Below are 26331 nucleotides of genomic sequence, written 5' to 3'. Positions count from 1 at the left end.
TCTAGTGTGTCCTTCTGTGTGTTTTTGTGTCCTATCTGGGGATCGATCTGCAAAAAAAAACTCAGCAGAATCTTTCTAAGCAGTGGCATCAATAACCTCACAACATAGTACTCTGTACACAGCAGGAAATAAAAACCTACTGCTCCATTGGCAATACCAGTGAATGAAGACAAAAGGGAGCCAGCAAAACAAAAATGGGAAGGGCATCATCTGGAACGAGGGAGAGGCTTAGCCCAGGCAGCCAAGCAAACGGTCAGGGCTAGAGAGCCAAGGTCTACAAGTCTGCTGATTAGCAGTTCCACTTTAAATCTCACCCTCCTTCCCGCCAGGACAGCTGTTCCCAGGACTCTCAGATTACTTGTTGCACAAGCTTTTTACTTGAGGGAGGAGGGGGGTTAGAAAAAAATGTCTTCACTCGGTAACAGTAGCAGAAAAGCTCCTGGAAATGTTACCATGGCAGTCATCAGGAAAGACAGGAGCACTCATGTGGGACCACAGGAGAACTACCACCTGAAGGTCCCACAGGAGAACTACCACCTGAAGAACAAGAGGGCTCTGGGGGCAGTGGCTCAAAGTGTGTGGGGGGAGGAGGGGTCAAGGGTTCCCTAAGATCCCAAAGGTAAGCCACGTTGTTTAGCATCATGTCAGGGTCAGTCTCTGGCATTGTCTTTTGATCACTTTGATTCTTAGAAAAGAAGGTTACAAAATCTTAGGAGGAATAATCTAGAAAACACAGGAGGCACAAAAAACCCAGAGGAAAGGCAAATCTGAAGCTTGGCTGGCAATGAAAGTGAAAAGTCAGTGGCCACCAAGAATGCTAATAGAGCCCCAAGAATACATCCATTTACCCATTCACCCTGCTGAAGGCGGTGGCCCCAGTTCAAAGGGAAAGTGGCTCACAGCCAGACCTTTCCAGCAGGCTAGGATGCAGCTCCCCCTGCTGGTTCGTGGGAAGGCAAGACAAATGTTTAGGTTAGAATGCAAGGAGAAAGAATAAATGATAGGAGAGGCTGAGGTCAGCCACTTTGCACATGGCAACTTCTGCAGTCTATATGGAACAAATGCAGAACACAAAATTTAACGGATTACATTTCCTTTGTAATTACACTGCTCATAAAAAAACAAGGCAGTACAGAGAACTGTCCTGGAAAGGCCCCAGTCTAGTCCATGGCCCACAAAAATGCCTCTTCCTCATAACTCCCAGTTTCTTTGGGCAGAGGTAGACCTGTGTACACAACTTGAAGCAACAAAGTTCATCCTAACTGCTGTAAGGGAGCCTTGACCTTCCTTGACACAATCAGGTTATTATTCCACAAGTGAGAGATCCATAGACTACTACTACAGGAGCCTTTTTGTCCACAGACCCATTTCCCACTATAGACCTCACATACCGCAGCCCATTTAGAAGAGCACATTTAAGACCCTAGGGCTGGCTCCAAGGTGGACTGTAACTTATCTGCTCAGCTGATCGAACCTGACCTGCCTAGTAGTAACCCCACTCACATGAGCCATGTTTCAGGCAACCCAGGTACACCATGCCTTCCTTCCCTATTTTTCCCTTGAGGCCTATGTAAGCATCTGCTCCTCTGGGAACAATGAAAAAAGTGCACCTCTGGGAACACAATTGGTTCCCATCATTACCACCTGCTCTCACTTCCAGCTCTGCAGCTGCTGTTGAATAAGAACACAGGAAGGGAACACTATTATATAGGCCCACAGAGCACAAGAAGGGACCAGGAGAAGAGCAGGATATACCTGTCCTAAGGTGCACATAGAGCAGAGCTGGGAACAGCCAACATAAAACAGCAGTGAGCACACTGTGGAGAAGAAAATGGCAATTCCCAGAGTTTAGCCCAGGGCTCAAAGTTGACAGATCATGCAGGCTGCCAGACGCAGGTAGGTTGGCTCTGCTATAATGTGGCCAAAATTGCTTCAATGCCAACTGTGATGCCAGAATATTGGAAGGGGAGGGAGGGGCAACATTCCACATCAAGGTTGATTGGGACCCCAACACCTACAGTCCTCAAGGTCTGCCCTCTACCCTCATGGAAAAAATAGAGTGCTGCTACACAAGGTGTCTTGCCACCCTGCAGGGAGAAAGTTAAACATGGTGAATGGGTAGACAGTAGGGCCCAGGTAGTTCTCAGTGACCACCAACTCTGGGTTCTTGAATAGCCTGGACAAAGGACTGAGCTACTACCAGAGATGAGTAGGGTAGTTTGACAAGATGCTTAGATAGGAGTCAACTAACCTGTTTCGGAGTCTTCACTGTCAGAGGAGCTAGATTCGCTGGTGCTCTCTGACTCAGAGGATGAAAAGCCCTTCATCTTGGAAGAACCAGCAATCACATCAACTTTTTCAGCTGTAACCCAAATAACAGACCTGTATCAGAAAGGTCACCAACCAACCTAGGCAGCTGCTGCTAGCCACAGTAGACTCCCGACGGCCCAGAGGAAGGACCAGTGGGAAGCATGTACCCATAGGCTTATAGACTCCTCCTGTCAGCTACTACCAATCCAGGCCCTGAGTAGTCACACTGTGGTAGCCTACTACACACTAGCTGAAATTTGCCATGTGCTGCAATTTCAATTCCTCATCAATCTCTTATAATAACCTCTGAATGGTTTCTCATGGATTTAGGAGACCAGGCAGAACAGTAATCTCTTCCTATGATATACTGGCTAGCCTTGGGTAAAGAGGTATTCTTCGTACAGGATATTATGTCCAGAGCACAGCAAAACATGCAAAGAGCTCAAGGGTTCTTGCCAACCTTCCTATTTAGATTTAATAGTGAAACCCAAATAATGTTACTAAACAGCAGACCCAAAGCAAAGTTCTAAGGACCGAGAAGTTAGTATGGCTAAGAAAGCAGTATATAAAAAAATACTTTGATATATATCCTAAGCTAAAACCCTCTAGTACTAAAGTGGAAAGTTACAAGCCAATGTGAAGCATATATAAAATGGAAGAGATGTCTGGAAGGCTGGTGGCAGGGATGGGGTGAGTATCACCCCTACTAGCAAAAGTGGGGCTCAGTACTGAACTAATACCAGTACACATATCCCTGGGACATGCAGGCACCCCTTTCTTTCCTCCTGGTCTCACCTCAAGAGAGGTGGGAGATCACCTTTGGGAAAGACTGTATGGCTAGCAACCAGAGATGAAAACAGCTGCTGTTTAGAGCAAGGCTCAAAGGGCAGGTTCAGGAAGGCTTCAGCAAACCACCAAAGACATCCAGAAAGGAAATGACAACCCAGAGTCCAGGGCGGTGTCATACTTGGGGTGTCTATAGCAAAGGTATGGAATTCATTACTGTGGGGGTGGGGTGAGTGGGGTTTCAAGTGTGGAGTGCTAAGTTGGGAGAGGGCTAACCAAAGGTTTCCACGGGAAGGACCTCCAAAAGAGTTATCAAGTGTACCTTGAGGTTTCCTTTTCTTCCGCAAACAAGAGGTGACATAGCGTTCCAACTCTCGCAGTGTGGACGGTTTCAGAGTCTCAAAGTCAATCTCAATCTCATCGGGGTTGGAGTTCTTGAGTGACGGCTCCCTCGACTGGATAATGTGTACTACACGGCCCAGCTTCTCACCAGGAAGTTTGTTGATGTCTAGACTTAGCTGCCTCTTCTCCTCATAGGACATGGGCTTACACTTGTCTTCTTCCTCTGATTCGTATGTGGGAGGGGGCTTGTTCTTCATGGGTGCTGGTTCCTTCTTGCTATGAAGGGATGACGCAGACAGTTAAGAATAGGTCTCCTGAGGAAGCTGTGCACACATCCCTCTGAATGTATGTGGTTGAAGTGTGCATGTGGGGTGGGGGTGGGGTGGAGGGGGGGGGCGTGTGAATGGGTGGTGGCTGCCTGCCCACACCTAACTGGAAATAGGATTTAAAGCTGCTAGCAATCAGAAAGACCAGCAGCTGAAACTCTGCTGTGGCTGCAGGATGGCCGGCCACCTGCACTCTCTTTCCTCAAACACAGTGAGCTACCAAAGCTCATTCAGGGAAAAGAGCAGAGGGAGAAGGAACAGGCTAAGTGCTTATGACAGGACACCAACCTAGACTAGAGGCTGCAGCAAGAGAATGGTCTTCCCCTACCATGGGTTTCTCAAATCACCACTACCAAAGATGGAAAAACTGGGAAGCACAGACCTCACATTGCTGTTGCTACTGTTATTTTTCTTTGTCTTTTTCGGAGGAAGTTCCTTGGCTTTGCTTTTCTTATTTTCCTCTACTTCCTCTTTCTTTTTGTGCTTTTCCTTTTTCTTTTCCTTCTTGTCCTTCTCCTTTTTCTTTGGTTTGTTCTGCTGGGGCTGTGAGAGGGCTGCAAGCTGCTCATGTACTGCTTTGAGCTATGGAACAAACAGGCAAAACACAAAACAAAACAACCCAACATCACAATCAGGCCAAGTCTAAAATCCATTAAAATCCCCTTCCCACATTCGGGAGACAAAGACAGACAGAACTCTGTGAGTTCCATCCAGGCCAGCCAGAGCTGCACAGTGGGAACCTGTCACAAAAGCAAACTAACCACCCACAACTGGGACTAAGAAGTTCTTCTAACCACCTAAACCCTGGAGGACAGCTCTATGTCATGTGAACAGTTAACACTCGAGTATCAGGCTGTGGGTATGGGAGAATCAGAGGATGGGCTGGCTTCCAGCCATGGACCTGCCAAATTAATGAGATCTCTAAAGTGCCCACCCACTACTGGGTCTCCAAGGATTGCTACAATCTCCACAACAGGAGCTGCACATGCTGACAGATACTAAATCACCTGGCTATCTTAGTCCCAGGAAGGTTTCTAAAGGGCTTGATGACCAACAGGATTACTCTAGGATCCTGAAGCCTATGTGCCCAGAAAATGTCCAATACCTCACTCCTACTCAAAACACATAGCATATACTTCTACAGGATTAACATTCCATTAACTAAATAAAGAGGAAATGCCACAAGGGGATCTTTGGAGAGGTAGACTCAAGAACATTTCTTGGAAACCTCTGAGAGACTACCCTGGCCTTTGGGCACAGAGCCACAGGTTCCCTCACCTGCTCCTGGAGCTCAGCCAGCCGCTGGGCTCGCTCTTCCTCGGAGTCGTCAGTGGAACTGTCACTGTCAGAGGAACTATCGCTGCTGCTGTCACTAGATGAGGGTGGGGCCACCACCTTTGTAGGGGGTGGCACTGCAGGGGAGGACACCATAACTACTGGCTCTTCAGGCTCGTCAGGCATCTTGGCAAAGCGCATTTCAAACACATCCTGGGGAGGAAAAGCCATGCCTATGAGAATGCTCAGCTTTTGGAGCTTCTTCAACAACCAAGTCCTAATCTGACCAGGTATTTAGCTAGAGGACCCAGGTGGAAGACTAGCTTTCTGAGAAAATTAGTTTGAGGGTGCTCAGAAAGCAGCAGGCCACAACCAAGACCACCCAGAAAACATGCCTGTAAGTCTCCTACCAGGTCTGTGTAGGTCTCTGACAGGAGGGGTTTGCTGGCCTTCCAAAGAGAGAAAACAGTACTGGCAAAGGCTCTGAGTTGAACATTTGTGGCAGAAACCCATGTGCCTGCCTCCCTACATTCAGGGTGCTCTATCAACACTTAACCGAGCAGATGAAAGTCCTTGGTTCAGGTATCTCCAGCAATACTGGGTAGTGGTAGGGGATATGTCTATGACAGGTGTAAGGTAGGAGTATCTTGTGAGGTCTAATCAAGCAGAAAAGCAGCCAGTGATTCTGGGCACAGCAACCACTTCAAGAGACCCTCGAGACCAACTGAGAGTCACATGGAGTAACAGAACTCACGGAACAGTAGCCCCTGCCTGTGCTCCTAGGGATCAAGTCACATGCAGCAAACCAACTAGCAGACACCCCCGATGGTGGGGACTCCACAGTCAATCCAATGATGATTTGCAGAACATGTAAGGAATAAGGCTGGCTTTCCAGAAAGATTTTTTTATGCCTGCTTTAAGAATGGAATAAAATGAAGGGTAGATCTAGGAGAAATTAAGGGGAGGAAGAAGACACATATATGATCAAAATACATTGTATGAAAATTTCAAGGATTTAATAAAATAATAAAATAAAATGATCGTGTAGTAATTCATACACTGAAGAAAGGGACATTCCTTTTTGTGTGCCCCTGCTTCCAAGAGATGTGTATGTAGTTGGAGTTTTCCTGTCTTGTAGCTGCTCTCAAATAATCAGAGGCTTATATTAGTTACAAATGCTTGGCCAATAGCTCAGACTTGTTACTAACTAGCTCTTACAACTTAACCCATTTCTATTCATCTATATGCTGCCCCAAGGCTCATAGCTTTTATCTCAATCCCATTTTGTGTGTTCAATTCATTCTCTATCTGGTTGGCAATTCCTCTGACTCTGCCCTTCCTCATCCCATCATTCTTAGTTTGGCTTTCCTGCTTAACTTTATCCTCTTCAGCTATTGGCCAGCCAGCAGCGACATATATTCACGCAGTGTACAGAAAGATTATTCCATAGCATGCGTGTGCGTGCGCATCTGTATATTTGCTGCTGAGGGATGTGGTGGCTAAGTACTAAAGCTGCTCTTTTAACTTAGGACACACTGGACTTTCTTCCAGAAGCCTGGCCTGAAGGCTCCATGAACAGGCATCTAGGAGAAGATGCCCTCTACAGCAAGTATCCGTGTAACTATGGTACTGTTTCCCACATTTGCAATACCATTCTGCAAAGCTTAGCTTACTTCTCCCAGAGTAAGGTATTATCTGACATTCTGTTCTGTGTAAGTGTAGCTGATCAAGTACTAGACAGGCACTAATTTCTTAATTTATGTAGAAATCAGAGCAGAGCCCTGGACAAACATACACAACAGAAGGTGACTAGCACTTGATTAGAGAGAAGACTAGGAAACACAGTGGCTTCACACCAAAGTGGAGGTCCCTATTTGCTGTGGGATGTTCTGTATAACAAATGTGTTGCTCTGATTGGTCAATAAATAAAACACTGATTGGCCAGTGGCTAGGCAGGAAGTATAGGCGGGACAAGGAGGAGAATAAAGCTGGGAGGTGGAAGGCTGAGTCAGAGACACTGCCAGCCGCCACGATGAGAAACAGCATGTGAAGATGCCGGTAAGCCACGAGCCACGTGGCAAGGTATAGATTTATAGAAATGGATTAATTTAAGCTATAAGAACAGTTAGCAAGAAGCCTGCCATGGCCATACAGTTTATAAGCAATATAAGTCTCTGTGTTTACTTGGTTGGGTCTGAGCAGCTGTGGGACTGGCGGGTGAGAGAGATTTGCCCTGACTGTGGGCCAGGCAGGAAAACTCTAGCTACACCTATTGAAACAACTAAGACTCCCATTAACACTTGCTATGTGGCAGAAGCTCAATCTACTACTCAGCGTCTTTGAGGTGGATAGGCTAGAGCCCCTCAAAAGCAGCCAGAGAGTTAGGCAGTAGCAGTGGCACAAGACTTTAATCCCAGCACTTGGGAGGCAGAGCCAGGCAGACCTCTGAGTTTGAGGCCAGTTTGGTCTACAGAGTGAGTTCCAGAACAGCCAGGGGTACATAAAAACTTTGTCTTGAAAAGCCAATCCCCTCTCCCCCACAAAAGGCAGCCAGAGCCATGGCTGTCTGTTAAAACCAGGCCTAGGAGCAAGCAGAACAGAGCAATATAATGAGAAGCGCTAGGACTTTGTAAGGGAAATGACCAATTCTCTTTCCCAGAACACAGGGAAGGCACAGGGGAAGCTGTTTCAGGCCCTATATCTATGTCCACCCCTTCCTGGGCTAGCTTTTAAATACTTTTTACCAGAAATTTCCATTCTTTTCAAAATTAGCTGTTATGGACATGAGTGGGATGGACTGCACTCTGAGGCTCCTTCCATTCATTCTCTAAGTGCTCTGCCTTGCCCAAGAGGCAAGTAATACAAGACAGGAAGCTGGTCAAGGTGAAGTATCATCAAGCAAAGATAGAGCTACTGGCTTTTGTGTTCAGCTATCTGACCCATTCTTTTCTTTTTGTGGGAACCAGGAATCCTGCTCTACCAAAGGCAGAGGCATCAGGAAAACCCAGGGCTGTGGGAAGACAAACTTGCTGAGGGCTTCTTACCTTAAAGGAACCAAGAGACCAGTGGGAAGCAAGACCATCAGTGAACACAAAGCTGTACTAAGGGGAAATAGCAAGGGAGCAGAAAGAACTAGGAAGGACTGGAAAGGGTGTGTAGAACCTCAGGAAAACACCTGGGTCAAGGAGAGAACACAGATGGCTGTTATGGGATGGTGACAGGAAGAGAGGAGATATCAGGAACAGCAACAGTAGCACTCAGGGAAATGTAACAATCAGATCTCTTACTGGGGTGACAGCATCTCAAGGTAGGTTCAGCTACAACCTGTCCTAAAACTCTATGGCTAGGGTGGAGGATATGACATTCTCCTCTGATCATCACAGCCCAATGGTTGTAGAGCAAGTATTTTTTGTGTCAGAATATTAAGCAGCCTCACCTAGCCCAGGCTGTACATGATGCATAAAGAAAACACAAAAGGAGGCAGGTGGATCTCTCTGAGTTCGTGGTCAGCCTGTCTATAGAGCAAGTTCCAGGACAGCCAGGGCTACAAAGACAAACCATCTCAAACAAACAAAAAGAAAGCATAGAAGTCCTTTCAGTACAAATTCAGATGCTAGGTTGTCTGTCCAAACTATCTCAGATGAACCAGTCCAGAAGCCCGAGTTGTATAGCTAGAAACCCACGGAAGATGCAGGGTACAGAAACTGAAAGCTTGGGATGAAGCTTTAACATTCACGAATAACAAAACTGCCTGTCTTTGGGACCTAATGTACTCACCATGTAAACAATTCTCCCTATGTAAACAATTATATACCACTCCATATTTGTGACTATCTTGACAAATTAAAGCCCAATAGACACACAAGCTGCAGTTACTACACATTTTCTCAATGACTTTGAACAGAGCAGGGAATAAAATGAAGGATACCCAGCAGCCCTGGAACCACTCCAAGACTAGAGTAGGTTGGTATTACTAAGACCATGCTTGCCAGGCTATGGGACACAAGTTTCCTAAACACCCAAAATTTTGTACAGTAGAAGGGAAAATAAAAGTGGCTCCTTTTCTATATAACTTTTCCAAGTAAATTCCACTCCTGAGCACAGCCTAATTAAGAAATCTAAGTTGGTCTCAATATAGCTTTTTAAAAATTGTTTTTGTGTATATGCCTGTGTGAGTATATGCCTGTGGGGAGGGAGTGGGTGTGCACATCTGTATGCACACTTGGATACCAGAAGAGAACATCAGCAGTCTTCCTTTATCATTCACCTATTTCCTTGAGAAGGAGTCTCATGTTTTCTTAGTTAGGCAAGAAGCTAGCAAGGACTAGTTATCTTGCTGTCTTTGTTCCCCTCAGAATTGGGGTTCTAAGCATGTGCAGGATGCCTCGTTTATTATGTGGGTTCTGAGATCCACTTCTAGTCCTTCCTCATGAGGCACAGAAAACACAGAGTCACTTCTCCAGTCCCTGAGTATCTCTTAAAGAGGTGATCAGGAGAAAGCTTTGTGTCCCCTTTCTAACTACTTACAACCTTCTAATATGGGAACACTGAGAGAAAAAGAATACAAAGCACACCGGGCAGTGGTGGCGCACGCCTTTAATCCCAGCACTAGGGAGTCAGAGCAGGCGGATCTTAAGGTCCAAGTCTGAAAGCACGATGCCACTTGGTGGACCTGTGAAAGAACTGCAGCATTCAGATGGTTGTCAGCCACTATGTGGTTGCTGGGAATTGAACTTAGGACCTACTTGGGTCTGAGCAGCTGCAGATCAGGCAGGACACAAAAAAACTTCAGTTACAAAAATGCTGTCTAATAATGCTTTTGTACACTGGTTTAATAAAACGCTGATTGACTAGTAGTCAGGCAGGAAGTATAGGCGGGATAAGCAGACAAGGAGAATTCTGGGAGAAGAAAGGATGAGTCAGGAGATGCCAGCCTGCTGTCCAAGGAGCAGTATGTAATGGCACGCAGGTAAAGCCACAGAACACATGGCAACATATAGATTAACAAAAAATGGGCTGAGTTTTAAGTGTAAGAGCTAGTCAGTGGTAGGCTTGAGCTAGTGGTCTAACAGTTTTAATTAATATAAGCCTCTGTGTGTTTACTTGGGTCTGAGTGGCAGTGGACCAGGTGGGACAAAAAAAAAAAAAAAGACAAAAACAAAACAAAACAAAGCAAAACGAAAAACAGCTACACTGCAGTCAGCTGGATAGGATGGCGCATATCTTTAATCCCAGCACTCAAGAAGGACGAGGTAGGGCTAGCCAGAGATACACAGTAAGATTATCTCTAATAAATAAAGCATTTTTAAAAGAACTGTAGTACAACTAAGAAGCCTGAATTCCAGCTGGGCGGTGGCGCACGCCTTTAATCCCAGCACTCGGGAGGCAGAGCCAGGCGGATCTCTGTGAGTTCAAGGCCAGCCTGGGCTACCAAGTAAGTTCCAGGACAGGCGCAAAGCTACACAGAGAAACCCTGTCTCGGAAAAAAAAAAAAAAAAAAAGAAGCCTGAATTCCATAAGGACTGGTAAAGGATGGATTAACACCAAACTGGAAAGGGAACACTAGACCCCGGTGCAAGTCAGAAGACAAAAACTTCCCAGGTGCTGGCAAGATGGCTCAATAGTTATGAGCACTGGATGTTCTTGCAGAGGATTTCATTTGGTTCCCAGCACCCACAAGGTGACTGACAGCTCACAAGTCCAGTCTAGTGGATCTGCTAACCTCTTCTGCCCTGCACAAGGACCAGGCAGAGACATAAAGTCAAAACACCCATACACATAAATGTAAAACAAGTCAAACCAAAACAAACAAAAATCCTTCTAGCCTGAGCACGCATTTGAACTTGAGAGGCAGGTCAGCACTGAACAATCCTATCACGCTACTCTTGAGTCTGACAAGTTCTCTGAACCGAAGGCAACCCATCATCAGAGGTCAAATGACACAAGTGTCTTCACTCTGGTTAAGGACCTAGAGACTACTAGGTAAGGAAGCCTTGGAATCCACAATCAATGTATCTGTGCCTCTTAACAGCAGGTTGCTCAGCCTATAGACCACCAAACTGAGAGCAATAGCAACCCATACACAAAGGAAGAAATGGCTGGGAATTATAATCTTATGTTTCCTTTAAAAGGCAGGTCTGGGGACTGGAGAAATGGCTAGGTGGTTAGAGCACTTGCACCTTACAGGTCTCAAGTTCAGTTCCCAGCACCCATGTCAGGCTGTTCACAACTCCCTTTAACTCCGAATCCAAGGCATCTGGTGTCCTCTTCTGGCCTCTGTGGGTACCCATACACATAGCACACACAGACACATAAATAAAAATAAAATTAAAAATGATAAAAGGCAGATCATAAAGGTATTAAGTATTACCTTTATTCTCCGATTTTAACCACCACTAACCCACTTAAAGCCTTCTCCAGGCTGCTGAGGAAAGAGAGAGAGAAGGAAAAGCCAGCTGTGGTAGCCCCAGCACAGGAGAGGCTGACACAAGAGGATTACTGAAAAGTAGAGTGACAGTTCACACACTCATGCTGTCCCACTTGTGTACTCTGCAGGATCCTCAAGGACAGACAGAGCCTGGGTACTACATCCACTAGGATCCATGATCACACAGACCAACACATCAACAGCCACTTCCCAACTAAAAGGCAAATGAAGGCTTCCAAAGCTGGTGGGAAAACATACCACTACTCTGGCTCACATATGAATACAACCATAGCATGCTGTCTACAGCTGGTGGAGTGTTCCTGTCTACTTATGACAGGTAAACCCCTTCTATTTTGAAGAGACTGGGGCCAGGTACAACACACATACTTTTTGAACAAGAGCAACAGAATATAGGTAAAGGAGAAGGGAGAGAAGACTTTCAGTGGGACACAAAACCATCTACCCTATAGTTTTAACAACTCTGACTTTAAATTGTGTATGCATTACTTAAAATGTTACATATGCTGTTGGGAGGAGCTGGACAGTGTCAGTCTAGTCTATGCCGGGTTCTAGGACAGCCAGGCCTACATAAGAGAGACCCTGTCTCTAAAAAACAACAACAAAAAGAAAAACAACAAACAAAAACCAACAAAGGAAACAACAAACAAACCTCTTCCCAAGTCCCACAGCATTACTATGAGTGAAGTAACAGAATAACAACTTCCTAGGCCCATACACGGTATGCCCTACCCTTCTTGGAGCCTCACCTGGAGTTTTCGAGCCATGGCTACCACTTCATGGTCAGGGGGGTTGTACTTGTAGCAGTTGGAGAACATCAATCGGACATCAGCACCAAAATCCTGGGCATCTCTGTATTCACGGGACTCTAGTTTAGACTGGAAATACAAGACAGGCCCTAGTTAGCCATGTGTGTTTGTGTTCTGGGGTGTGTGTGTGTGTGTGTGTGTGTGTGTGTGTGTGCGCGTGCGCGCGCATGCACAGTGATGTTTGTGAATCAAGATGGTCTCTTAGTGGCTCTCAGTTTAATCCAGGCTAGGGTATGGAGTGGGGGACACAGAAAACAATAAATAGGTCATCAATCCAGTTCTCAGCATGAGACAAGGAGACTGCCAAGCCTCAGGGCTGGGAAATGACCTGTTAGCACCAAGCTTACCTACTAAGGTCACTAAAGTCTAAAGGGAAACTGAACACACAGAACTCCAGAAGAGATTGTGCCAGAGCTGATGAGAAGATTAAAAAAAAAAGAAGACTGGATCCAGTTCTGAGTTTGCATGTACTTATATTGAGGGTACAGAATAGAAGTTTGCTCAAGGAACACAGCACTGTCTCCTGTTTGAGCAATGTTATGCTACTTCCAGGAGAAAAATCACAATTTATTAAAAAAGAAAAGAAAAAGGCCTTAAAGTACTTTGGTGGATAGTGCTGTGTCTCCTATAGAAGACAGTAAAGCCTTTCCCATCACACTGAACCCAGAGCACCCACAGTCTCCTAAGTGTATCTGCCAGGTGCAAGGTGCACAAGGGCATCTTACATCTCCTCACACAAAGAAAAGAGGCAGAACCATTACCTAAATCAAAACAGCCAAGTAACCTAGGTTAGTGTGTGTTTCAACAATGCCCTGCAGAGGGCACCCACGGATTTAACGGGTTGGTCTAGGAGAAATCTTGTCTCTGCCCACAATCCCAGGGGCCTGTGGCTAACCTTGATTGTGCTCATGTCCATGGGATGTTTAATGATGTCACAGTAGTCGTGCAGGCCCAGTGCCTCCACATCCACAGGCTTGTAGAAGGGCCAGGCATAGGCAGCGTGTTTCTTGGCGAACATCTCCTTGAGGATGCCACTGCAGCACTTTAGCTGCTCAGAGATCTTGCTGCTCTTCTCTGGTGCTGGGTGTTGCTGTGAGTCCGGTACATCCTTCTTTGGGGGCTTCACAGGTCTGCTACTCTCCCGCCGAGGACCCAGCTTGGCGGTCTTAGGCTCTGGGGCCAGTGAGGGCGGCTCATGAATGGGGTCAATGGTGGTGGGGGTGGTGGTATCTGCTTTCCTCTTCACCCCTTTCTTTGTCTGCCATGAGCACAGATACAAAAGGCTCAGTCAGAGGCTCAGGCCGGTACAGCTGCTCTTCAGGAGCACCTCAGAAACCAAGCCCTGACTAGGATCTCAAAACAGGCCCAAAATGGAGACCCTGACATACCACTGTTTATCACAGCTGGGATAGAACCAGCCAGCAACAGAAAAGCACAAAACTGAATATTTGCTCCCTTAGAGGCCAGAGAAGCTACTGAAGAGGTTTCCTGTTTAATACCAGGGCCTTGACCATAGAGGCCATAGAAGGAACAACCAAAAAAGAAGACACCCCTGCCCTCCAAGCCCATCCCTGGTGACAGCAGTCCACCAGTACCCAGGGTGCTTACCTTCACAGGCTGTGGGGTGGCTGCAATGATGGGAGGGTGACTCTGAACAGGCTGTGGAGCTGGAACAGGTGGGGGCTGTGGCTGGGGGGGTACTGGTGGAGGCGTCTGAAGTGGCTGGGGGGGCACCACTGTCACGATAGGAGGCTGGACAATGAGGTCTGGGGTGACAGCAGGAAAGGGGTGAGTTGTGGCCTGCACAGATGGAGGAGGGTTCGGCTGAGGTGTCTGGGTCTGCGGAGGAGTTGATGCTTGAGTTGTGTTTGGTACCGTCGATACACCAGGCTTTGCTGTCCCTACCAATCGTGAAAAGGATAGGAGGTTAAAACAGTACACTGGCATACATTGGCTGACTCTGACAAAATACCCATACAGATTTGTGTGGTACATCTGCTTTAGTGAGAAGACCATCCTGAACATTCCAGACACCGCTGTATGCCAAACATATCCTTGTGTCCCCAGGGTTGAGAAGGCAGCAGCACCTCAGAAACCTCATTTCCTGAGGTGTCCTGGAGGCAACTCCTCAGACACAGACTTTCCTAAGAAGGGAAACCCAGGCTAAAAAAGTAGAAAACCTATATACTGAGTGTTAGCACCAGGGCTGCACATGGAAATCAGAAAAATGTTCCTTGAGAATCCAAATAAAGCTTTCTTCATTCCCAGAAGTGTTCCCTTCAGAGTGCTTTTGGCAGAATCCAGCAGCAGCCATCCTTGCAAGGTTTCTGAAAACTAGCATGAGCTCAACTCTCAGAGCTACTGGGGACTAGTACACAATTGCTGCCTCTCGTTGTTTCCCTGTAGTTGTACCACACATAAGTCCCAACACAAAAAAATACACATGGCACACCAAATCAGTATTACAAAGGATTACAACCTCAGCTCAAAGATGAGCTGACGGGACCAGGAACTATAGCCCATACTGCCATATCCTTTGCACATACGCTGGATGCCATGCAAAGAGAACAGACCCAACACCCTATAAACGCAAGTCTTCAAAGCCTGTAATCACAGCAGTGAGGAGGCCAAGGTACAAGGATTGAGGGTTTGGGACAGCCTGGGATATACAGATACAGACCCTGTCTTAGAAGAAAGGGAAGAAGTGGAGAAAGGGACAGGAAAGAAGGAAGAAAAAGTACTCTGCAGCCATAGGCTGTCTTAGAGCAGTGTCCAGTACCATATGAAGAGCAAGGGAGAAGTTCTATTGAGTTTTCCAATTTTCTTTATCTAGTTACCAAGCCTGGACCTCATCTAGGACTTGTAGAGAAGACATTTCCATGCTTGCCCTATAAATAATCCTAACTGTTGGTCCTGGAAAGTGAGTAGACTCTGAATGCATGGATAAGGGATGTGACTTAATATGCCAAAAAAGTGACCTGGTTTTGAGTAGTAGTGCACATCTGTAACACCAATACTCAAGAACTTGAGCCTGAGTTAACACAGAGACCCTGTCTAAAAGGATGGGGAGGGAAAGAAGGAGAAAAGAGCAGGGGAGTAACTAGTTTTCTTTGGTTATTCCAAGAGCTAAAATGGATTTAATGGTCCCCTGTGTCTTTGCAGGGTGGGAGGCCAGGCTAAAAGCATCTCTACAAAGAAACAAACTCACATCCAGGAGCTACCTGAAAACTGTCACCTTTTGCAGCTCAGAGCCATAAACGACATAAACAGAGAGGCAGAATGTGCAGATAGAAACAAGGAACAAGATATTGGCTTCAGATGACCAGCATCAGAGGTGAACATGACTAGCACAGTTCATTAAAGCAATTCAGATAATAAACCTTAAGGTTTTAGGATTGAGACACGAGTTACAATAGCTTCTGGTCAGATTAATTTCCTTATTCTAAAATGGAAAAGCAGGGCTAGAAATGAAATTCAATAGTTAAGTGCTTGTCTAACAATGTGGGTAGTGCTGATTTGAGTCTTAGAACCACAAAATAAAATAATGAAATTAAGATAGAAAAGCAATATACATATACATATACGTATCACTAAAAAGTTGTTTTGTTTTTTTTTTTAAACCTAAATCCATGAACCACCTACAGCCCAATTACTTCTGCAATACTGAACCTAATCCCATCCTGTATAAACGACAGCACTGTAATATTTACTGTCACCACTTAATGTCCCTATAATCGCTGGTACTCTTCTAAACTTGAAAAACAAAGATAAGGGGGAAACACAGCTGACTTACTTGCTGTTTCAAATACTCTACCTGTTTCTTTCCTCCCTCGTCCTCTTCCTTTTGTCTGGACTATCATGATCTCAGTTTCTTCTGTGGGCAGTTCATTGATTTTTTGCAAGAAGAGCTTCTCCAGAGCTTCTGCCATTAAGACGATGTCATCTCCAGGCTGGATGAGGAAACAGGTGGGGTAGAGCTGGAAGGCCCTCTCTTCCCATCTTTGTGGACAGGACACCAAGGCCACCCCCATGCCCCAATACTTGGAGCATTGTATCCAGGCTCCTTCCGTGATCTGGACTCCAAGGGGCCACAATGGTTATGCTACTAGGTATCCCTAACAAAACTTGTCCACCTGTATCTCCCTTTCAGTTTTAAGCTCCAAGAAACCATCCTTGTGCCTAATGTGCCTACCAACTCGGTCAATCTCTAACTGGAAGCCCTCCTTTACTTTGGGGTTTCTTCAAATACAACTCAAATGAACTCACCAGAAATACTCAAATTATGCAGCATTTCTTGTGATGAATATTTTAGGGCTCCAACAGTGCTCCCCAATATACCCCAGAGGTAGTTCAGTGGGGTCTGGATGAAGCCCTTATCACAACGCCTTATTGATCCCCACTCTATCACCACGTCCAGAACATGCTGTCCCCACTCAGCTCTAAACTGAGGGCCTAGTCTGTACATTTTGCTTTCACCTAAGTGGTGAGAACTAAGGCTTTACAAAACACAGTAAACTTCAAGAAACTCACCTACCCATCTCTTCTGGGCAATTTTACCCACTACACGAGCAGAGGTCAAAAGCTGAGTTCTGTATAGTGTCTCCCTCCAGAGTCGTTCTATTTGAAAGGGTTGGTTTTAATCACATCTGTGGTCTGAACTGTAAACAAATGATCTGGCTTCATGGCACAGCCGAGCCGAAAGGTTTGGCTACGGGGTTAGGAAGTGACCCTTGGGTCTGTATGTAAGACGAGGGGGACACTCGATTTTATGGCCATGTCCACAGTTCCAGACTGTGACCCACAGAACAGTGGAGTCTGCAACTAGCCCCACTGTACCCTCTCACTTCAAAGTTTGTGCCTGAGCACACCTCTGCAAGACTCTAGTTGCACAGGTTCTTTCACCTAACAATTTACACAATCCCGATGGACCATCTGGTGTCATCTGTCCTCATATGTTCTCTACCAGACATGCTCAAGAACTAAAATAAAATTCCCAGAGTACTAGAGGCAGGTGCTACAGGCTAACAAGGACAGTACCCTCCTCCCCACAAAAGAAACCCTCAGCCCCAGGCACAATTACAGGTCCCATCACCCTACCTCTGGAAGTCTCTTACTATCATGCTTACAGCCCAGCTGCTCCCAGCAACCCTGACCCTAGGCTCCTGACAAGCACCCCATTTTTACTTCCTCTCCTTCCCAAGCAGGACTGGACCCCTGCCCCCCACATCTCACCTTGTTGTAGATATAACAATTTGTAAACATAGTGTTGAAGTCCTGGATACATTCCTGAGCATTCCAGTAATAGTTGTTTTCCAAGCGCTTCTTTATTGTTCCCATATCCATGGGTGTTTTAATGATCTTATAGTAATCCTGAGGAGCAGAGAGATCAAAGAAGGCCAGAGTCACCTGAGAAGTCATGCTGGACTAGCTGCCTGTGCTTGAGTCCCTCTCTCTCCAGTCAATCAAATATTTTCTCAATGGTTGTCAGTAAGGAACTGAGGGCAAAGGTGGGTAAAGAACAGATTCCTAAACACTAGATGGCAAATGTACAAGCTAACAGGTTGTCTTCATAGGAAAAACAAATGCAAATACTTTCTTTAAAAAAAAAAAAAAAGAAAAAGAAAAAAGAAAAAAAAAGGGGGGGGGAATTTTGTATACACAATATATTTGATATTTGCCCTCACTCATCCTCCAGCCCCCTCACCCAGGCCTCCTCCTTGCCCTTTTTAAATATTCCTCTAAATCAAATTAGTGCTACCGGTGTGCACATGGGTAGGACCGTTAGGAACATCAGCAACTTCCCAATGGACATATCCCCAAAGAAAACTGACTCTCCTTCCCCAGAAACCATCAATTGTCATTAGCTCCTCAGGTAGGGGAAGGGCTTTATAGGCTCCCCTTTTCTTTTAGAAGGGTGTTAAAATAGCCTTCCATTCTAAATAAGTATCAGGGAAATCACCATCTTTTAAAAAGTAGTTCTTGGGGATTGAGGGACAAAGGACGGCATCAAGGTACAGCATCAAAGTGGGCAATAAAGTTTTGAGTTGTGCTGACACCCATAAAGAAAGAAAAAGCCACTATTACCCATGTAGAGGAGGGACACAGAGGTGCTTTGCTCTGGTAAGGGCTGCATGTGCACACCCAAACCAAAAGGCAACTCAAAATCTGACTTTCAAACCTGTATCAAGCTCCCTTCCAAAGAAAACTAATGACAAAAATATTAACCCCTGTGAAAATCTAGACAGATTTTACTGTGACCTGCATTGCAGACTGTTGACAAGTCGCTCCAGGGCAAAAGGACAACAGTAAAGGGCAAACAGAAGAGCAGTGGGATAAAAGAAAAGTTGGGGAAAGGGACTGAGAGCTAAGGCAGTGGCTTTAAGGTAGGACCAGAGGTCAAAATGCATGTGAAGGCATAAGGCCCCAGAAAATACAAAAGGGGGACCTGTAAGGTGGCTCTTTAATAGCTCCAGAAAAGTATGAGCTCTTAGGACACCAGCTGGTCAGCTCCCAGGTCTACTTAGAGTTAGGGTTTTGAGATCACTCTTGGGATATTATAAGTTCTTAGCTCCTGTTCCAATAACATGCCTACCTGCCGCCACACTCCCAACCACGACGGCCATAGACTAACCTAACCCTCTGAAACTGTAAGCAAGTCCCCAATTAAACACTTTCTTTTATGAGCTACCTTGGTCATGGTGTCTCTTCACAGCAGAACAACAGTAACTTTTTTACCTGTGGATCCTGCATATCCCTGCTACAGACCCATTAAGTTCCCCAAAGAGCCTCCTGAGTGACCTGCAGGCCATCACTGCCAGCTGCTTGTATTGCTTCTTAGTCAATGGTGGGCACTCCCCCCTCCCCCCACATCTCCTTTCTAGCATAGCAAGTTTATGACCCGTATGTCTTATCTCTTCTCCTGATGCCAGAAGACATATTTGGTGGACACACATGAGCACTTATCACAGCTGTGGTTTTCAAGACAGGTCAGAGGAGGTTATCACATTGTTATTTTCTCTCTCCCCCTCTCCCCCCCACCTCCGCCAGAGCTGAGGACCGAACCCAGGGCCTAGCAAGTGCTCTACCACTGAGCTAAATCCCCAACCCTGGGTATCACATTTTGGAGAATTTGAACACCTGGCAGCGACTAAGGCTACCAACTCCCCATGAGGAGTTCTAACTCTCATAGACCCAACTTGGATAATGACTACCACCACATAACACATCTGACAAGAGGGCATGGAACTTAACACACTCCAGAGAGCAACTCAGAGACCAAGCACTGGTTTTTTGAAGGAGAAATATGAAAGCATTTGTTCCAACCACTCCCTGAGGTTCAGTGAGGTAGTTCAGTTTATAGAGCTGTCTGCTAGGGATGTGCACAAATGGGATACTCTCCAAGTAAGAGAAGAACACAAGATCAAGTATGTTGTGGTGAGAGATAGGGAGTATAATATCTCCAGGGGACATGTAGCACAGTCCCCTTCCAATCATGCCCCCTAGGAGATGTACCACCTTTGAAGTGCTTTGGTGGTGATGGAAGTAACTGCTGCTCAGTAAATCAGTCCCCTTTCTACACAGGCTGACCAACCATAGCTTAGGGGCGAAAGGGGCTTGGACTATTAGTTGAGGCTCTGACTTCAACTCTTTATATACAACTTTCCATGGGATCCCAATTAACTAAGAAATCACTGTATGTCTAAGCCAGTTAGCTTCTCCTTTTCCTTTTCCTATTTGATTTTCAGGATGGCTGCAACCATATACTGAAAGGCCACTGGTGTTCAGAGTTCTTACCATGACTCCAAACCTACTTCCACCCTTCTGTAGAATCTGCCTTCACTGGGAGACTGAGGGTGGTGGTAGAACAGGCCCTGCCCAGCTACTCACAGGGAGGTTCAGCTTGACGGCATCCACAGGCTGCTGGAAAGGCCACGCAAACTGGTGTTTCCATAGTGTCTTGAGCACCACTCTGAGCAGATATTGCAGTTGATTGGTCTGCCTCTTGGGCTTATTAGGGTTGGAAGTCTCTGGGGGTGGAGGATTGGTGCTGGCTGCATTTGCTGGCTGGGGTTGGGCCTGGGCCTGCGTTGTAGACATTTGGGAGGTTTCTAGTCCATCCCCCATTACTGGCAGATTTCTCAATCTTGTCCCAGGGCCGCTCTCCGTAGACATGCTAATGATCCCATCACATTCTTCACCAGGCACTCTACACAGAAAGAAAAAAAGTCCCATCAGAGACCAGACAGCACATGGACCACACTAGAAATGACAAATGACCCTGGCTACAGACTCCAAAGATTGTGCTCCACTGGCACCAACTGATCAGAATGGCTGGGAAAGCTACTCCATGACCCAACTAAAAGGGCCCGAGTGCCTGTCTCTTCTAAGACTGGCCATCTAAGTGGGCTTAGTGATAAGGGCCTGTAATACTAGTTACTCTGGAGGCTGAGGAAGGTGGTTTGCCAGGTTTAAGATCTATCTGGACAACTCAGTCAGATTCTTTCTCAAAACAAAAAATAAAAAGGAGACCGGGTGGATATAGTTCAGTGGTAAGAGTACACGCCTAGCATACACAATCCCAGCACCACAAAAATACTGACCATGTTGACTGGCCAGTAGCCAGGCAGGAAGTATATAGGTGGGACAAACAAAAGAGAATTGTGGGAAGTGGCAAGGAGACACTGCCAGCCGCCACCATGACAAGCAATATGTAAAGATACCGGTAAGCCACAAGCCATGTGGCAACTTATAGATTAATAAAAATAGGTTAGATAGAAGAACTAGATAGCAAGAAGCCTGCCACGGCCATACAGTTTGTAAGCAATATAAGTCTCTGTGTGTTTACTCGGTTGGGTCTAAGCGGCTGCAGGACTGGTGGGTGAGAGATTTGTCCTGACCGTGGGCCAGGCAGGACTAGAGAAAACTCCAGCTACAAGCAGAGCACTCAGGAAGGGCTGATCAGAAACAGGTGAAACCACCGAGTTCACAGGGAGAAAGCATAATAACGCTATGTTTCATAAACCTGCATGACCCTGTCCTCACTTGAAGACCTTTGGAGGATGCTGGTTGTATGACAGGATAAGATATGTAAGCCCTTGTTTATAACTGTGGCTTATGAAGCACAACGTCAAATCAATACTTCTATTTAGACCAGGGCTACAAAGGGGAAAGAGCAGCAAGATAAGGCCTATTCACCTGGTTTTGGACAGCTTCACAGTTACTAAGAACATTTTCTGGGTAACTCAAATAATGCATGTTACTGAGAAAAGAAATCTCATAAAAGGTTACTGCTCATTTTTTTAAAAAGTTCACAGTTGTCTGTCTAACTACCCCAATGAAATAAACTAAGGCTTATAAATAAATGAACCACAGCTAAAGGACTAGAAAGTTCCTCTTCTGATCCCTCGTTCACAAATATTTTTAGGAAGTGGGAAGAGGGAGGGTGCTTCGTGGATATAAAACCTTGTCCTGGTATCTCTGACACAGCATCAGAGATGGTGAAAGGGTACCAACTGCTGAAACTAAATGTGTAGCTGCCTCAAGTCTGATGGGGCTGATGATAAAGACCAGCAAAACAGCCTGTGAAAAGCACCCCAAAAAGTGAGTGATGGGTTCAGGACCAAAATGTGGTAATTCCCTGGAACAACTTCATTGGAGGCCAAGCATCATGGACTACAGTGGTTTCTTTCCTTTAAAATATTTTAGGAGGGAAGGAGGGAGGGGCAGAGAGAGAGGGGGGGAGGGAGAGAGGGAGAGAGGGATGGGGGACAGAGAGAGAGAGACAGACAGAGAGGGGGGGAGGAGGCAGAGAGAGAGACAGACAGACAGACAGAGGCAGAGAGAGAGAGAGAGAGAGAGAGAGAGAGAGAGAGAGAGAGAGAGAGAGAGAGAGGGGGGGGGGGGAGGGGAGGGGGGGGGAGGCGCGCAGAGAGACAGACAGACAGACAGACAGACACTCCAATGAAGCTAAAAGACAGACCTCAAGTTTGCCACAATCAGGTTTCTCCTAGAAAGCTTAGGATATGCCTGTAATCCCAAAATTGGAGAGGCTGAGGCCAACCTGAAACACACAACTGTCTCAAGCAAACAAAACATACATAAACAAGCACACACACCCTCCCTCTCCTGATGCTGTGTATTGAGCATGAGCCAAGTGAGCAAGGGCAGAGGGGCCACAGAGCAGAGGGACAGGTTAACAGTCCAGGACTCTCTCATCCTCACCCACCACAACACTGTTAATAAATACCATCCCTGTATACAACTGTTGGAAATGAAAAGCTCTGGGAATTTCAAGAACCCACTCCTACTGCAGTGAGCCCTGCCCCCAAATAAAAACAAAACAAGCATGATGAAAGCCAACCAGAACCTCTTATCCACCCCTGGGGCAAGGAAATGACTCCCCTATAGCACAGAGGTGACCTATTCAGCCTCCCTTGGTAAATTCCCCCTTTAATGTCATCCTCACTGGGTCTAAATCATCTAGGCTCCACAACATGACTACCACCATCCCTGTCACCTTCACATCTTTTATTTGCTATCTCTGCTAAAAACACACACAGAGAGACAGGTCCCAACCTCCTACCCAGCACCTGATGCTTCCTTGATCTTCACCTGTTACTTCCAGTGGGTGGACACACACAAACGAGTCTTAAAGCCTGTTTCGAAGTCACTCTCTTTCTATTACACAGAAGACTGTTACTGTGGGGCTTCTGGCTCAGTCTCATGGCTCTGGAAAAGCAGCACTCATGTGGACAATGTGGTAACTATCAGACTGAGTCACTTACTTAGCCAGTGAGTCTCACTGGAGCTCCATGGCAGCCTGGGGTATTTAGCAATTGACATGACAAAGTAACATTTCAGTCAATACCATGGGAAAAAAAAGAAAGGAAAAAAAAAAGTCTGGGCTGCTACTCCTACCATGGACTGGGAGAGAAGATACTGTACTATGGCAAGGCACACCACATGTGTTCCTATGAGGTCTGCAGAGACGGGTCTTATCAGTACAGTGACAACAGAGGAAGTGATCTAGACAAGAGACACAGCAGCATCTATGAGGATCAAACAGAAGGGTAGCTGAGAATTTTGATAGTTAAGTCAACTGTTTTCAAGCCAACTTTTCCATCTAGGGGGTCAAAAAAAAAAGTTGCTGTCAAGGAATAGTGAGAGAATTTCACTTATTTTCAATCCTAAATGCTTGCCCTGATTCTGAATCTGTTCCAGAAGAAATCCTGTAATAACTTGTTTTGAGTCTAGAGACATAATAAGGGTGAACAGTGGTGAATAATAAGGGTGAACAGATGAAGCAAGGGTGGACAGTGGGGTGCTAATGCCAAGGTGCCCTAGGAGGGGCACCTTGTTAAAGTGAGAGGGGCACTGTAAGCACTATTAACACAAAGAAATTGATCATGTTAGGCTCTAGTATATTCCTTTCAATGGGGCTGTAATTTCCAAAGCTTTCTATTATTGTAATAAGAAGCAAGAATCACAGAAAAAAATCCATATAGAAGGAGGAAGCAGGTGGTGTCCACACTGGTTCTGAGAGGTTGTATTTACTGTATAGCGCTTAAGAGAGACAGACTGTGGTGATTTTATGTTAATAAATAAAGTTTGCCTGGAGATCAGAGGAAATAGCAAGCTGTTTTAACACATGCCCTAAATCCGATCACCTGGCAGGCAGCATCTCTGTGTGTTCAAGGCCATACTAGGGAACACAGCCAAGCGCGGTGACACACGCCTTTAATGCCAGTACCAACCATAGAGACCTGGAGGTCGGTACAGACAGGCAGTGACAAGGAGGTGAGGTAGCTGGGCTAAGAGTCAGTAAGAGGGCAGAACAGCAAGGCAATAAAAGCCTGGGTAGAAAGGAAGTCATGGCATTTGAAAGCTGCAGAGCTGGTGAGGTAAGGTTGGTTGGTGGCTCTCACTATTTCCCTGATCTCTAAGGCTTTCACCCCTATATTTGGCCCCATGTTTTTTTTAAAAACATTTATTTATGTATATGAATACTCTTTCCGCATGTACACCTTTATGTCAGAAGAGAACATCAGATCTAACTATAGATGGATGGTGCACAATCATAATGCGGGCGCTGGGAATTGAACTCAAGACCTTTAGAAGAGCAGCCAGAGCTCTTAACCACTGAGCCATCTCTCCAGATTGCGGCTCCATGTTTTTTATTTAATAAGAGCGCTTAGAAATTCGGCTACAACAGACTGTCATTTGTAAGTAACTATATACACAAATAAAGAATTCTCTTTCCAAAAAATCTCATTTGTTTCAACAGCAACACAGCTGTTGGGGCATTAGCAGTTTCAGTTGTTTGTACCTACGGAATAAACAAAACTGAGTGTTTCTTAAAAGGCAGAAAGTACCCTTACCTGTTTTACACATACAGGTATGTTTGTGCTGGGTATGTCCATGTGTTTGAATGTGTGTAGGCCCTTGGCTGACTTTGAGAATTATCATTTTAACTGTTCTTCCATCTTACTTCATTGAGACAAGATCTTTCATTCAAGCACAGGGCTCACTGATAATGCTGGTCTTGCTAGCCAACTTGTCCCTGTAGCCACTGTGCCCATTTTGCATTTATGTGGGTTTCTGGGTATCTGAACGCTGGTCCTCATGCTTGGGTAGCAAGTACTTAACCTCTGAGCCATCTCCACAGGCCCAATCTTGAGATTTTTAAGGATGCTGTGAAAAGTTTGGGAACCTCTAAATTAATGGATATGGATAATATATATGTATATATATTAATGGATATATATATATACACCCATTAACACAAAGTGTATGTATGTATGTGTATTCCCAAAGTTTAGCAACTTCTGATTAAGTATGTCTTCTTCTTAAGGACACCTCAAAAAAAAGGGGGAGAGATTTATTTATTATGTGCATGCAGTGTTGTGCCTGCAGGCCAGAAGAGGGCACCAGATCTCATTATAGATGATTGTGAGCCACCATGTGGTTGCTGAGAATTGAACTAAGGACCTCATGAAGAGCAGCCAGTGCTCTTCACCTCTAAGCCATCTCTCCAGCCCCCTCAAGGACATTCTTTGATACCATCTCCCCTCTTTTTTTTTAAATGGCCCCCATAGACTGGCAGGGAGTGGCACTATTAGGAGGTGTGGCTTTGTTTGTTTGTTTGTTTGTTTGTTTTTCCATAGCTGAGGACCGAAGAACCCATCTCCCCTCTTATCATTGTGATAAGATTTTTTAAGAACAGCTGATAGCTCAGAGGTGGTGGTACATGCCTTTCATCTCAGCAATCAGGAGGAAGAGGCAAGGGAACCTCTGAGTTCTAGGACAGCCAGGGCTACACAGTGAAACCCTGTTAAGAAGAAAAGGAAAGGGAAAAGGAAAGGAAGAAAAAAGAGAGAGAACAGCTGATGCAGAATGTGTGTATACCCATTGCCGAGAAGTTTAGTAAACTGAGTGGGTATGACCAGACCCATTTTGTTTCTCTGGTTCCAGTCTCCCAGTCCACTGAAACCTCAGTAAGTCCTTAATTCTGCCCTGTCCTGTCAGACTCACCTTCTTCCTGAAGTTATATCACATAGGCAGCAAAATGCCAGGGAGGTAAGAAACAGTATTAAGGTGAGTGCTAGTAAACTGAAAGCAGTCACTGTATCTGTAGATTACAGACTTGAGCTATATTAGTTTAATCCTCAGAAACCTTACAAGTCAAACAGTGGCATCATCATCTTCACTGTGATTCCCATGACAACACAGCAAATGGAGGTCACGTGGAGGTGTGTACTTAGTGTGCTTTGATTTAGTTACCACAACAAGCATAGGAGCAATAACCATGAGCTTCTGCCTTGGCTGACAGCACTTTATACCTCAGAAGGCCTGCCCTCACTACAGAGGTATAAATATCACATGCTTCACGAGCTGAGGCTCAAGCCAGATTTCTAGTAGTGCTATTTCCAAATATTTTCAACCCCAATAAATAAATCAGAACTGAGACACCTTGCGGTAATTGGCCATCTGTTTGCAAGGAGAATTGGACATCATATAGGCAAAACGTGAAGCACAATTC

General features: G+C 45.6%; 1 protein-coding gene across 3 annotated transcripts in view; it reads right to left on the bottom strand.

The window, feature by feature from the left end:
- Brd4 (bromodomain containing 4) overlaps nucleotides 1–26331 on the bottom strand; it is an 85474-nt gene that overhangs the window by 14233 nt on the left and 44910 nt on the right. For 2 of the 3 annotated variants that reach the window (XM_059252087.1, XM_059252088.1), the window contains exons 2-11: nucleotides 20181–20499; nucleotides 17526–17663; nucleotides 16108–16243; nucleotides 13902–14194; nucleotides 13189–13551; nucleotides 12234–12362; nucleotides 5043–5252; nucleotides 4147–4346; nucleotides 3419–3714; nucleotides 2252–2362 (exon numbers count right to left, since the gene is read on the bottom strand). In XM_059252087.1, coding sequence (XP_059108070.1) covers nucleotides 2252–2362; nucleotides 3419–3714; nucleotides 4147–4346; nucleotides 5043–5252; nucleotides 12234–12362; nucleotides 13189–13551; nucleotides 13902–14194; nucleotides 16108–16243; nucleotides 17526–17663; nucleotides 20181–20465 — 2161 coding nt within the window. In that variant the 5' untranslated portion in view covers nucleotides 20466–20499. Of the gene's footprint in view, nucleotides 1–2251; nucleotides 2363–3418; nucleotides 3715–4146; nucleotides 4347–5042; nucleotides 5253–12233; nucleotides 12363–13188; nucleotides 13552–13901; nucleotides 14195–16107; nucleotides 16244–16823; nucleotides 16952–17525; nucleotides 17664–20180; nucleotides 20500–26331 lie in introns of those variants that run through there. The other variant, XM_059252089.1, reaches the window with a different exon arrangement.

This window comes from Peromyscus eremicus, unplaced genomic scaffold (genome assembly GCF_949786415.1).
Source record: "Peromyscus eremicus unplaced genomic scaffold, PerEre_H2_v1 PerEre#2#chr22_unloc_1, whole genome shotgun sequence".
NCBI classification, from domain to species: domain Eukaryota; kingdom Metazoa; phylum Chordata; class Mammalia; order Rodentia; family Cricetidae; genus Peromyscus; species Peromyscus eremicus.
The sequence above is the reverse complement of the archived record's forward strand: the minus strand, read 5'-3'. Positions and strand labels throughout refer to the sequence as shown.